Here is a 13,739-nt window from a genome sequence, read left to right on the forward strand (position 1 = left end):
TGCTGTGTGTGTTATTAGCTGCCGCAAATAAACCCCAGGCCAATGCTAGAAGTGTGGCAAACCATGACGAGTTGCGACATCCAGCCATGATGAGTGACAGTACATGACAGTTAGGAAAGGATCTTTGTTGTGAATGGTACTCAGGCAAGTCACGTCAAACCTAGTCATGTGATCACCCAGAATGGTCGAGCGACGCTCTATCGGGTTCTAGAAGGCCAGTGGGGACCTTATATCAAGAGCGAAGGTGTCACAGTCAAAACAGCAAGGTTCTCTACAGTCCAGTTCTCTACAGTCCAGTTCTCTACAGTCCAGTTCTCTACAGTCCAGTTCTCTACAGTCCAGTTCTCTACAGTCCAGTTCTCTACAGTCCAGTTCTCTACAGTCCAGCTCTCTACAGTCCAGTTCTCTACAGTCCAGTTCTCTACAGTCCAGTTCTCTACAGTCCAGTTCACTACAGTCCAGTTCTCTACAGTCCAGTTCTCTACAGTCCAGTTCTCTACAGTCCAGTTCACTACAGTCCAGTTCTCTACAGTCCAGTTCACTACAGTCCAGTTCACTACAGTCCAGTTCACTACAGTCCAGTTCACTACAGTCCAGTTCTCTACAGTCCAGTTCACTACAGTCCAGTTCACTACAGTCCAGCTCTCTACAGTCCAGCTCTCTACAGTCCAGTTCTCTACAGTCCAGTTCTCTACAGTCCAGTTCTCTACCGTCCAGTTCTCTACCGTCCAGTTCTCTACAGTCCAGTTCACTACAGTCCAGTTCTCTACAGTCCAGTTCTCTACAGTCCAGTTCACTACAGTCCAGTTAACTACATTCCAGTTCTCTACTGTCCAGTTCACTACAGAAGAAGACTTGGTTTAGCTGTGTGGTACTGTACAGCACATTGCGATGGTTAGGTGTGGATTACTGTCAAGTACAGTCAAGACACCTCACTAGTATGAGACTGCATCTTAATTTTGATCTGTGATCGAGTTCGACACAACGAGACCAGTGTGTGAAGTCAGACCTGAACTGTTGAACCCATTGCAAATCCGGGACAAGGCGGAGAGGCCAATGCCAGAGTTGATGCGGCGGTAACATTGTTCATGTTGAAATATTTTTACAGTCAGTGTTACATGTTGCCAATAGTACAGTATTGGCTGTGATTTATTGGACATTAAACTTTTATGTTACTTTGGAGCCCTGAGTTGTCAAGTTCTTAAAATTGGTTGTGTGGTGCAGTTTGCAGCGAGCCTGAATAGTGAAAAACTTTACAATATAATATGTTTAAATTAACTTCCTAGCTAGTCATACAGGAAGACTTAACAAATGAAATACTAAAGCCAAAAAGCTTATTTGATTATTTAATATTAATGCATGAAAGGATCAAATGGCCTTTCAAAACTAATTCAATAGCATACAGAAGTGGAAGAAAACAAAGAAAGATGTCAGAAAAAAATGATAGGATGACATTAAAAAACCTAATTTTTTCAGAATCTAAAGATAGGTGAGGCTTTGAAAGAATCAAAATGTATGCTTCTTAGATGCTCCCACTAGGTTATAGTCTAAACTATTAAGAAATTCAGGAGTTAAAAGCTGTTAGATTCCGTTCACTAATGGAACTTTTTGTTGAAACCTTTTTTTTTACCAAAGCAAACATTGATGAACATGGCAAGTTGTTGATTTAAAAAAAAAATAATTTTTAATTACTCAACTAATGATACAAGAAAATGTATAGAAATATTGAAAATAATAATTTTCTTTTTGCCAGGCAGACCTCAGCCAATTTGTTGCTTGTAAACTACACAAAATTAGATAAAACCAAATGACACCAAAATTTTCATAGCAACTATTTTATTATGTTGCCTTTTTTTTGTAACTGTTCATCTTTAAAGATAACATTTAATTTTCTCTTTAGAAATATGTTGACATTTATGCCACTAGACATATAATGAATTATTTTTTATGTATTCACTTATTCTTCAGGTCCACCAAGTTCATCCGCCATTCCTGCCTTAGCTTTGGAACCAGAATATGTTTGGGAAATGTCCAAAAGCTTAAGTTTTTCTTTTGTGATCAAAGCTTTCCCAGAACCTGAAGTGATCAGAGTTATTTCAATGGTCAATGATATGTAAGTATTACATTCAGAATATAAATGAGATTAGAGATCCATATAGTAAACAGGATCTAACATAAAGGAATTGGAAACCTCTCCAAAATTTTAAAGGGAGTTTAAATTTCGTACTGATCATTTTGTTCTAAAGTAGTCCAGAATATTCAGCACAAAGAAACCAAGGAGAGCTGATGAATAGTTTCTAAGTCATTTGTGATTAAGTTCTTCTTATTCTTCTTTTTATTCACACTAGTGGACCCACGGCGTAGCATACGCCGCTATTCACCGGAAGAATTCATGTAGGCAGCGTATTGTTGAGCAGAGTATATGACTGCTTCTATGAGTAAGAACAACGGACAGGGCGTCACCAGAGTTATCCCAATGTTCGCAAACAAAGCTTACAGCCATCTTGTGAAGTTCAAGAGCATTAGTTTCGTCAATGACATTTTTCCAGAAATATGCAACTGATAGAAATAAACAGTTACCTGATGCAGGAATTTTGACTACATTGAAAGACCTGTTGACTCCACCAAATATATGTGAAGCGGTGGCCATGGTTAGGAAATGAAGGGCAAAATGAGGGGCAAAATCAAAACAAAGCTACAGAAAAAAAGAATTCCACTATTTTAATGACACCAGATATTGACGTGTGTAAAAAATACAGACACATAAATGTAGTCAAATGTATAGAATGTTTAAAGAGAAAAAGATTACTTGTTCTCATCCCCCCCCCTCTTTTTTTTCTCAGCCGTGCTCTCTGTCATCCAATTTTGAGGTGAAAAATATTGGTCAAAATGGGGAAAACTTGTAATAGGCTTCACTTTTCTCTTTTATTTTTATGTACCTTGTTCTTCATTTCTTCCACGCAGAAAGGAATTCAGGATTGTAGATATTAAGTGATTATCAATGTTTTCCAATGTAATTTTGTGACTTGTCTGAATAGTTGTTACATAGCTAACTTTTATACACATTCAATACAAACTATAGAATCTATTTTATATTGATAAATATTGCTCAAAATAATCAATGCTAAATCCTTAGTAATGCATAATTTGAAATCTGAATATCTTTCAACTTTCAGCTCACGTACAGAAGAAAAAAACAAAGATATCACCATAACAAAGTCTAGCAAGTATGATGGGAAAGATTACCTGACAAAATTTACATTTACTGTCATTAGAACACTTGACATGAATGACAAAGATAGAACTTTTAAAATGACATTTGAATCCTCAGAATTTAAAAGAGATTTACAATTTATCATCAGACCCAGAGGTAAGTAGAAACTGATCCTGTTGTTTTTGCTACTGACATTTAGTTCTAACGTTGTTATTTTTCCATTCTTCCACAACTATGCCACTAGTAACTCTCAATGAATGTGTCACCATACATGTGAAGTTCTTAAAATAAGTAAACAAAAATCTAACAGACTTAGATTCTCCTGCTCTGTTTGGCTTTTGGTTGGTAAGCTGTTTCCATAGGAATCTGTCTCCAGCAATGCTTATAGTTCTTCCCAATGGACCTCATTCACCAATCGTAAACAAACAACATTTTGTCACGTGGTTCTCTATATCTTCTATACAAATTACGCAATCCATAAAGGCTGTCACATGATACATAATTTTCATTGTTTTATCAATATTATCATGTGGCTAAATGTTGTTTGTTTATGATTGGTAAATGAGGTCTATTGATGTCCACTGCCCTGAGATCATCCATTAAAATAAAGAAAGGAACAGTAGGAGGCAACAGAGTATTCTATAGCACTTAAGGATGGCTGCCTGGTCATGCGGTTTGCTCGCTGGACTGTCGTTCAGATTTATCGATGGTCCAGGGTTCAAGCCCTGCCCACTCCCATCCCCTGTTGTCCTGCGGGAGGTTTGGACTAGGAAGTAATTATCTTCAACTCTGAAGGAACATTCGAAACATGTAAAACATTTTACAACATTTTAAACAATATCAAGGAATACAAAGGAGATACTAAGCCATAATAAGCCATGTATGAAAGTGAGACCTGAACACTGACAAAAAACAACAGAAAATCTGCTAAATAGTTGGGAGTGGAAAATACTTAGAAAAATGTATGGTGCTATACAAGATGAGAGTGGAATGATAGTGGAATGACGGAAAAATAAAATAACAGTGTAATTATTAAGTGACACAATAATCATTTTAAAATGACTAATTAGTGCTAAAAGAATATTCAAAAAAAAATATATTACAATATTTGATACTAAAGAGAGAAAGATTCAACTGCATTTTATATTCCCTTGCAGGTCCACCCCAACCAGTGACCAATATAACCACAGTAGACATCACACACAACTCTGTGAAAATATTTTGGTTTGCTGCTTTCAATGGAGGGGAACAGCAATATTTCAATGTGGAATACAGACATTTGACTGAGTCTGTAAGTAGCTCTTATGTAATTTTCTTTTTACACTATGCCCATAGTTACATTTTAATCTAATCATAATCATCACCGATATCTTCTAATTCACTTTTGGAAGATGTACATGACCAACTGTTTCTATTCTAAGCACTACCAAGAATAATGTGTAGAAAATTCTAATATTTCTAATAGTTTGTTTTTCATTGAAGTAGTTATGATGATAAATAATTAATTACTTTAGTGCCTAACATAACCACATTCCATAATTTCTATGGAACTCTGCCCAGATCCTAGCGACTGCATGATCCTACGTTTTCTAATATTGGGCTCATTTTTATTCTGTCACTTTCTGAAATTATTTTGTGACCTAATGGCTAATTATAGAAACGAATTGTCAAATTTTTTGAAAACTTTTTATTCTGGCCCTTCTGTAAATATTTAATTTTGATTAAATTAAGGAGATTCTCTCTCATCTTTGTTATCATTGAGAGTTTTCTTCCACTGCTTAGATTTCCCTTCAGTTCTAGGATTTTGCTTAAAGTCCAGTGTCTAGACCTCTTTACCAATTTTCAGCTAAAGTCATCCCTCCTGTAAAGTGTTTCTCCCAGGTTTTAGTGACAACGCTATTACCTCGCCATTAGGATGTAAGGCTAGTCTCCTGTAGAAGAATCACTTGTATTATTGTATTGACTGTGATGTCATTAATACATACATTAATACATTTGATCATGTGTCCCCTCCAAATCAAACTTCATGAATAAAATTATAAATATTATCTTTTAAAGCTACTGAATCTATAGTAAAAGGTCTAACAGAAATTTTATTTAAAACTACAACTTTATAGGGAGGTTGAACTAATTTTCATCCATAAGCTTGGCTCAATGCATACCAGGATGTAATGTGGACATATCTCCCAATGATATTAGCTAAAGCTGAGTAAACACAAATATAGAGTAAAAATAAAAAGGGTCATTTTCAAACTGATTTGAACTCAAACTTTGGCTTATTGTCATATCATCTTTAGATATTAGCTGGATTGATAGCACATGATTGGATAGATGAGTAGTATTTCAGTGACTTGTGCAGCATATATTCTCTGTTGCCTTTGATCTGCTAGAGTGTGATTATCTGAATAAGAGAGATGTTATTTGGAAGTTATTTTATTAACGTATAAATCTGTAATGACAGTCCACTTCTCCATGGACTACTGGTGCAAAAGATATCAAAGATCTTCACCTTTCTGGAATGTGGACAGAAGCAGTGATACAAAATCTAGGCTCCAGTACAGACTACGAGTTTAGAATAGTTTCCACTAATAGCCTTGGTACTGCACAATCTCTACCATTCAGAGTCAGAACATTGGGTGAGTGGCCATATTTTCATATATCTCAATGCAATTTTAAGGATTAAAAACAAATCTAACCACATCAGGCATATCACACAATATGTAGATCACAGCTGTATCTGCTTTAATCTTCAGTCATCTATGATGCAACTATTATTATGAATAGTTTCTTGTTAAAAATTTTCTTCATTTAAAAGCCCAACAGTAAATTGAATATTTTCACACAAGTCAAATGTTATTTCCTATTGAAATTTTTTTTCTTATACCCATTGTTACTGCATATTTTCTTGCTAAAATTTAGCCACAGTTTTACCTTAAAATTTGTATTGGTTTAGAAAGTTGTTTTTAATGTACCTACATCTTCTGATTCATTTTTATAAAATTTATTAACTTCATCTTGGATTAGGTTTTAACTATGCTCTAAAGTTCTACTAAATAGAATAACTGTCTTCATCCTGAAATCTCTGAATTATTTTGCATCAAGAGATATGTTTGAATCAAACTACTGGGTTTTAGAAGCTGAAACTTGTCAGCAAGTGTTTTTTAAATCCTGTAGTGGAAATTTAAGTTGACCATGCATTTTGAAAGTAACATACGAACTCTACACTTAAATTACCTTAATTTTTTTCATCTTTGAGTAGATTAATGGCATTTTTACAAAGCTTCCCACTCTGCCTGTCTGTCTAGTAAAAGTTTGAACATGTTTTTTCTTTCACTTCCCATTCTCAGCTCAATTTCAAACTGACAAAACAGGAATCAATCAAACAATTAACCAATTAATTAATAAATTATTGGTAATTAAATATTTCGTTTGGTATTGAAATAAGGGGAATAAATGCTACTTAATAAGAGATGTGGATGTATACATGAATTCATTCCCCTTATTACATTTTGCCACATTTTTTCTCCCACTTCCAATTCTCTAATTAAATTAAATATCAATCAGTTAGATAATCAATTAGTAGTAATTATAAATTTTGTTTTATATAGCAGAAAGGCAGTTAAACCCTGCAATCTTGAATGGCAGTAATTACTGGCTCTTTTCCTTAAAAAAGTTTTTTTTTTTGTTTTTTAAATATATTTTTTTTCTTTTGCTTCTTTAAAACTAAACACAACTCCTAAGCTTTAAATGTAAAAGTTCAGGTTATGAAAGGTTTATATCAAGTGACATGATTTACTTCAGAGACATCAGAGTGATTGTCTTGGTATGACATCCAGGGGCAATTAGGGCAAATAATGGGCTAATAGGTCAAACCTTTCCAATTTCACAATAGTTGTACATTTATCTTGGACAATGTTTGGGCAGTCCTGTCTTTGTTTCTTCAAGTTGTACAGAATAGTGCATAAATAAAAGTTAAAATAACTTTGCATGTATATGCACATTTACCATATACCCATAATATTTTGTACATTGAACAGAAGGTCCTGCTGAAGCTCTCTCAGGTGGTGCCATTGCTGGTATAGTCATTGCTGTCCTTATCATCATAGCTATTGTGCTTATTGTTCTCTATGTTTTCATCTACAGAAGGAGATGGGGTGAGTTCACGTTGACATGTTTATTTATTAGGAAAGTATGGAACTAATAAGATGCTAATGGCTTTCTTAACTAGAAAATTATTTTATGCCAGAATAATGAGATAATAATGCTAATTCTATGTTTAGGAAAACAAAAAGAAACAGGAGAGACCAGGTTAGTTCATACTTAGTATTCTATTTCTTTTTGTTTTTTTTAAAAAAAGAAAGTTTTGGGGAGAGGTGAAGAAGAAAAGTAAGAGAGCTATGTGTCAAAAGTATTTTCTTGAAAAAATTTGATTTTGATTTTAAAAAAAAAATTTCTTTAAAAAAAAAGTTATATTTTTAAATGGAGTTTCAAATCCTTTTTTGGGCACACATTTGTTTCCCCTTTTTTGTATATTTATTAAATATGTTATTGTAAATAATTTTCTAACAGATAAACTTTGCATGACCGAGTGGTTAGCCTATTGCATTTAGCTATGAATTAATGTCTCAGGATAATGAACTGGTTAGCAGTGGAGTTTTTAACTCTAGACTTGGCTCCTTACCCATTAAATTCTAAACAAAATACTTAGACTCAGCAGACAAATTAAGCCAGTCTGTACTAGTGAATGGCCACATAATGCTGCTGTCACCTTTGACCATAGAAATCAGTAAACACTACTTCATCTGCTGGTAAATTTGAAAAAAAAAATATTTTCTACCCCTCTGATGTTCATTAGGAAAGCTATGCTGCCTGCAGGTCTGACCAAAGTCTTCAATAGAGCTCCTAAGAGCAATGTGAAACAGGAACCAAATGGAATGAGTCAGTGTAAGTACATTGCTCACTGAAAAATAACATTTTACTGTTTGTCAATTATTTTATTATATAAAAATGTCTTACAGTGCCTCTTTTCAATTTAATACACAGCGTCACAGGCATGTACTAATAAGACCACAAAATATAGACTCTTATTTTTTATGTTGATTTTATGGTTTTTTTTTAAGTAGCATTAGATTTTAATGCTTTATTGCATTGGTGGGACATGATGGATTATAGGTTTGAGGGCTGGGTTTAAAACACTATGTCATGTATTTGAGACTGAATTGAGACTAGTTTTTTTTATTCCGGATTAGTTCTACAAGAATTATAAGATGCCAAGCATTTGTTGTCCACACTAAAAACTGCTGGGTATTGTGATAGTCTAATAACAGGTGCATTGAACTTACTGTGCACCACAGATATTTTAGCTTTGATATGGAAGTCTTCTAGTTGAACTGTTTTTTTTGCTTCTGTTGGAACAAAAACATTAAATTTAGAAAAAACTTACCCTTAAAATCAACTTCTGAACATTCTATACAATCACCACTTTGTCTGATGGAAAGTCTCAGTTTCCTATTAAAAATTACCCAGGAAATAATCAAAAGGGACTAGTTCCTATTACTAAGTACTATGTTTTATTTACAATGTGTTTCCTACTGTACAAATATTTTTTACAATTTAAATAAAATTATTTACAGCTTCGGCACCTAGTGATAAATCCAAACATGCTTCAATATTCAAAACTAAGAAACTGTTACATCCGTAAGTATTGTTTTATCACATGTATACTTGAATTCCCTCATACGGAGTATGTCATGTATCTTGCATGTCAACACGCATGAAGAAAAACAACTTCAAGAATCATACTCCTAATATATCATTTTTGTTATTCTGTTTAAATAATGGACCATAACCAATTTCACAATGTCTGCAACTATATTATACAATATTTAAGTCATCTTCCTCAATTTGCATTTGCTTATCAATAGTTAAATAATAATTGATTGTAACAAGTTGTATTAATTCTTTAAAAAATCTTGTGTGTTTAACAAATCACTTCACTGTGTCATTCTTAGTATTAACATCTAGAAAATACTTTTGTTTCTTGCAGTAAATCAAAACCTAAGGAGTTATACCCCAATAGGAAGAACTCTGGTAAGTTTGTATACTTTAACTCTTTCTCTCCTAATTAAGGATATCATCGTTGATTTGACCCCATTAATTTCAATTAAATTTTGATTTTATGAACTTTAATTTTGTGTTTTTAAAAAAGAGCATGCATTCTCCTATAAATCTATACCAAAAGTAACGTTTTCTGATTAAAAACAAAGATGTTATTGTCATAACAGGGTAGAATTTACAAATGTGAAAAAATAACTATTCTGTCAGAACTTGGAAAATAATTACAGAGATAAAAAAGAGTTAAGCTGTAATCAACTTGACGAGCATTGAAAGTTTATCTGATATTCTGTCTTGTTAGTTATTTTCATGTGGCTTTCACTTTGATTGTAGAGGAAGAGAGTGACAATGAGAGTTATGATGATGATCGCTTCCAACAGGAAGATGGGGACTACATCAATACTGATCTGAGACCAATGGAGCCTGATAGAGGTAAGTCATTGTCACTGTAATAAATCTGTTGGATATCTTCTTCTTCTAGCTAGCTTTTTGCTGCTGAGCTGTGAGCTCTTTTGCAGACCGTGCCAAAGAAAAATAGTGTGCTGTTCTCTTCAGGAGGAAGGGTTAGGGAGGAAGTTAATACTGTCCAGTTTGTTAGGCATGGTCATTTCTTTGTACATGGCTCTGCTTGTGTTTCCTGATGCCCTTTGGTTGAGCCACTCCTCTTTGTGGTTGTTGACTAACTTTGACCTTAGGGTGAGGTAGTTTACACGTCTGTCTGGTTGTTCCATAGATGAACCTGCCTTTGATAGTTTAATGGCCTTTTCATTTCCCATGATGCTAAATTGTCCAATCGACAATGCCAATGGGATCCACTGTAATGTAATATTGATATTTAATTTGTACATCATCTGATATATTATCACAATTAGTGTTGTCAACTTTCTTGGGCTGTTTGGGGGGAGGCTTTTAAGGGCTTGCAGAGTGGATTTGGAGCCTACACTAAATCTGTTGGGTATAAAACATGAGACAATGTGCAGTCCATTTCTAAGCATGGAGAGGGAATTTCTCATTTAGGAACATTAAATTCAAGTAAGTGTTTCTTAAAAGGTATACATACTTATTAGCTATAACTAAAATATTGGCAGGGACCATTCGAAATTATGGCTAAGCTATATTATCTTTACGGCATCCGCCATGTTGAACATGGTACAAATCAAACAAGAAACAATCCATTATCTTGGTTGGACTAGAGGGGAAGTAGCTTCTTCATTGCACTGAATAGAAGTAGCTACATAGATCATATCAAAATATCCAAATCATCACTTAAGAATACAAGTGCTCAATACAATATGATCCCCTCCCACAAGATATTTTGTATGGTGATCTAGTAGAGGGCAGTACAGCTGCAGGATGTCCACTTTTAAGGTATACTAATGTATATAGTACATTTTCTAGTGCTTCTGGTGCAGACCTATTTTCTTTTTAAAACAAAATCAAACAAGTTACATTATATAATAAAATAAAAAAGTTATGTTAGTTTTAGTAACTCTAACCACCCTACAGATTTTGTTTGTTTTGTAAAACTCAATTGTTTTGATCAAAATAATTTGCACTGAAAGAGTTAACAGTTATTTATGATTATGCCAAACTCTCCTGACAGTTTTCAACATATCTAGAAGTCTAGAATGAATCATACTCTTAATAAAGTGTTTAAGATTTTAGGATTATAATTATTCAAGGCTCGACATTTATTACAATGTATATTATGGAAATATGTCTTTGCATATGTATATCTTCTGTCTCTGGCCATGATAAGTAGAAAATTAATATAAACATAATTAAAGCTTTGAAACAAAAAATGGATCGTTGTGGCTATTGTCTTTATATAATTTTTCTTCAGATGAGTATTTGAATGCTGGGGATTTGAGACGCCAAAAAGAATACAATCAAAAAGAGGCAGACAAAAAGAGGGTAAGTCTTGAACTAAAACTAAACCATTCTGCTGATGGATTCTGTCTCAATTTTTGCTTCAGACTTGTGATCATGAGATATGACAGAAACAGAAAATGTACTACTGAAATAAATTTAATTTTAGCAGTGGGCTGCTTAGTTGGCACAATGGAAAAAAACTGGTTTGTGTACTAAGGCTTCTGTGGGTTTGACATACTCACATATTACACACAAATGCAGCGTGAATAATATTTGTAAGCTATAAGATTAAGACTAAGATTAAGACTGCTTTATTGATCCTTACGGAAATTTGTTGTGATTACAAGGACTCTTTTCTCATATAAAGACAACACAACAGAAAAATACACATAAATACAACAGACAACATAAAGAGTTCATTCAGCGACTACACACAGGTATCTTGGTGCATTTCATGTTCCCTGATCAATGAGTGGCGGTGATAGAGTCTGACCGAGTGAGGTACGAACGAGTTTTTGTACCGCTCCATTCTTGTTTTGATTGACAGCAGTCGCCCACTTCGCAACGACCTGGCGTAGTTCTGATGGAGTGGGTGGCAGTTGTCTTCCAAGATTTTTTCGATTTTTCTTAGGCACGTTTGTTCAAAAAGTTCCTTTAAATGTGGTAATGTTGTGAGTGTAATTTTTTAATGCTTTTTTAATGATGTTTTCTAGATGTCGCAACAGTTTAGATGAGGTGTTGCCTTGCCAACAACTTATTCTGTATGTTAGCAGATTTTGTACAGTCGCACCGTAAAATGTCTCAAGGATCTTCTTGTTTAGTTTAAAGCTATTGAGTTTGTATAGAAAAAAGAGTCGCTGGGCTGTTTTCTTTGTCAGAATTCCAAGGTGGTCTTCCCATGAAAGCTTGTTGTTGATGGTAACGCCTAGATATTTATATGCCTTTACTTGTTCTATAGATTTAGGGTTTATTTGTAGTTTTGTTTTTTCTTTCTAAAATCTATAATAAGTTCTTTAGTTTTTGTTATATTCAGTTCTAGAAAGTTGTGGGTGCACCAGTTTGTAAACTCTTCTATCGAGCTTCAATACTGAGTTTCGTCTCCTGAAATAAGACCGACTATGGCAGTATCATCAGCGAATTTAATGAGTTTAACTGAGTCATAGATGCTTCTTATGTCATTAGTGTAAAGAATGTATAGTACAGGAGAAAGTACACAACCTTGTGGAGCACCCATACATAGTACTCGAGTTGACGATTTGGTGTTGTTGACTTTAACGTACTGGGGCCGTTTGGGTTAAAAAGTTTAGAACCCATGCTTGTAAGTAAGGGCTTACATTTAAGTTACTCAGTTTGTTTATCATTAGATGTGGCTGTATGGTATTGAAAGCCGAGGAGAAATCTACGAAGAGGACTCGTGCATATGTTTTGGGTATATCGAGATGCTTATAAAGCTGGTCCAAAAGCAATAGAATGGCATCCTCAGTTCCTCTAGCTGCTTTGTATGCAAATTGGTGAGGGTCTAGGCTGTTGACTTTTGCTACAAGTTGTTTAAGCATATATTTTTCAAAACATTTCATAACAATAGGTGTTAGTGCTACTGGGCGGAAATCATTTAAGCAATCTATTTTTGGTTTCTTAGGCACTGGTATGATCTCTGAAGTTTTCCACATGTGTGGAATTACGCATGTTTGCAATGACTGGTTAAAGATATGACAGAAGATAGAAGAGATTTGCTCCACACATAGCTTAATCAGCTTGCCACTAATTTTGTCTGGTCCAGAAGCTTTTGTTACGTCTACTCTTTTAAATAACAAGGTCACTTCATCCTTAGTTACAAAATTGATGTAGGGCTCTTGTTTTCCTTTGGACAGAGTGTTGAAAAGTTCTTTGTTTAGATCAACAAAATCTTCTTTGTCAAAACGAGAATAAAAATAATTTAGTTAGTTGGCGAATTTCTCATTATCATCCACTGAAATTTGTTCTCGTTTTGAGGCGCAGCCCGTTATTTTCTTTAATCCCTCCCAGCATTGTTTTGAGTTGTTATTTGCAAAGAAATTCTCAATTTTTTCTTTGTATGTTTTTTTCCCTTCAATTATTGCTTTTCTCAGTTTATTTTTAGCATTTATAAACTCTTCGTTGCTAGCCTTATTCTTTGTTTTCTTTTCAGTAATAAGTTGTTTGATTTTTTTGGTCATCCAGGGCTTATTGTTTCCGTAGACTTGTATTGTTTTTGTTGGAATTGTTAACTCCTCGCAGAATGATAGATATGAGTTAACAGTTTCTGTTAGTTCGTTTATGTCTGTACAGTTTTCAATAAAGATTTCCCAGTTAGTTTTCTCAATGCATCCTCATAGTTTTTCTACAGCCTCTTCAGACCACATCTTGACCGTTTTAATAACTCTTTTTGTAGTTTTAAGATTAGGTTTGTAATTTGGTTTAAGATGAACTAATACATGGTCAGATTCTCCAAGTGGGAACAAACTTTTACATTTGTAAGCCTGCTTAATGTTTACGTAGCATTTGTCGAGCGTTCTACCCT

At 34.2% G+C, this 13,739-nt stretch overlaps 1 protein-coding gene across 2 annotated transcripts in view; it reads left to right on the forward strand.

Moving 5' to 3' along the window:
* LOC106055200 (neural cell adhesion molecule 1-like) overlaps positions 1-13,739 on the forward strand; it is a 52,481-nt gene that overhangs the window by 33,505 nt on the left and 5,237 nt on the right. For both annotated transcript variants that reach the window (XM_056009343.1, XM_056009342.1), the window contains exons 10-20: positions 1,969-2,113; positions 3,177-3,370; positions 4,372-4,505; positions 5,676-5,850; positions 7,252-7,368; positions 7,495-7,522; positions 8,070-8,158; positions 8,848-8,911; positions 9,261-9,304; positions 9,662-9,760; positions 11,172-11,242. In XM_056009343.1, the coding sequence (XP_055865318.1) occupies positions 1,969-2,113; positions 3,177-3,370; positions 4,372-4,505; positions 5,676-5,850; positions 7,252-7,368; positions 7,495-7,522; positions 8,070-8,158; positions 8,848-8,911; positions 9,261-9,304; positions 9,662-9,760; positions 11,172-11,242 (1,160 nt within the window). The remainder of the gene's footprint in view (positions 1-1,968; positions 2,114-3,176; positions 3,371-4,371; positions 4,506-5,675; positions 5,851-7,251; positions 7,369-7,494; positions 7,523-8,069; positions 8,159-8,847; positions 8,912-9,260; positions 9,305-9,661; positions 9,761-11,171; positions 11,243-13,739) is intronic.

The sequence above is a fragment of the Biomphalaria glabrata genome, chromosome 14 (assembly GCF_947242115.1).
Source record: "Biomphalaria glabrata chromosome 14, xgBioGlab47.1, whole genome shotgun sequence".
NCBI classification, from domain to species: domain Eukaryota; kingdom Metazoa; phylum Mollusca; class Gastropoda; family Planorbidae; genus Biomphalaria; species Biomphalaria glabrata.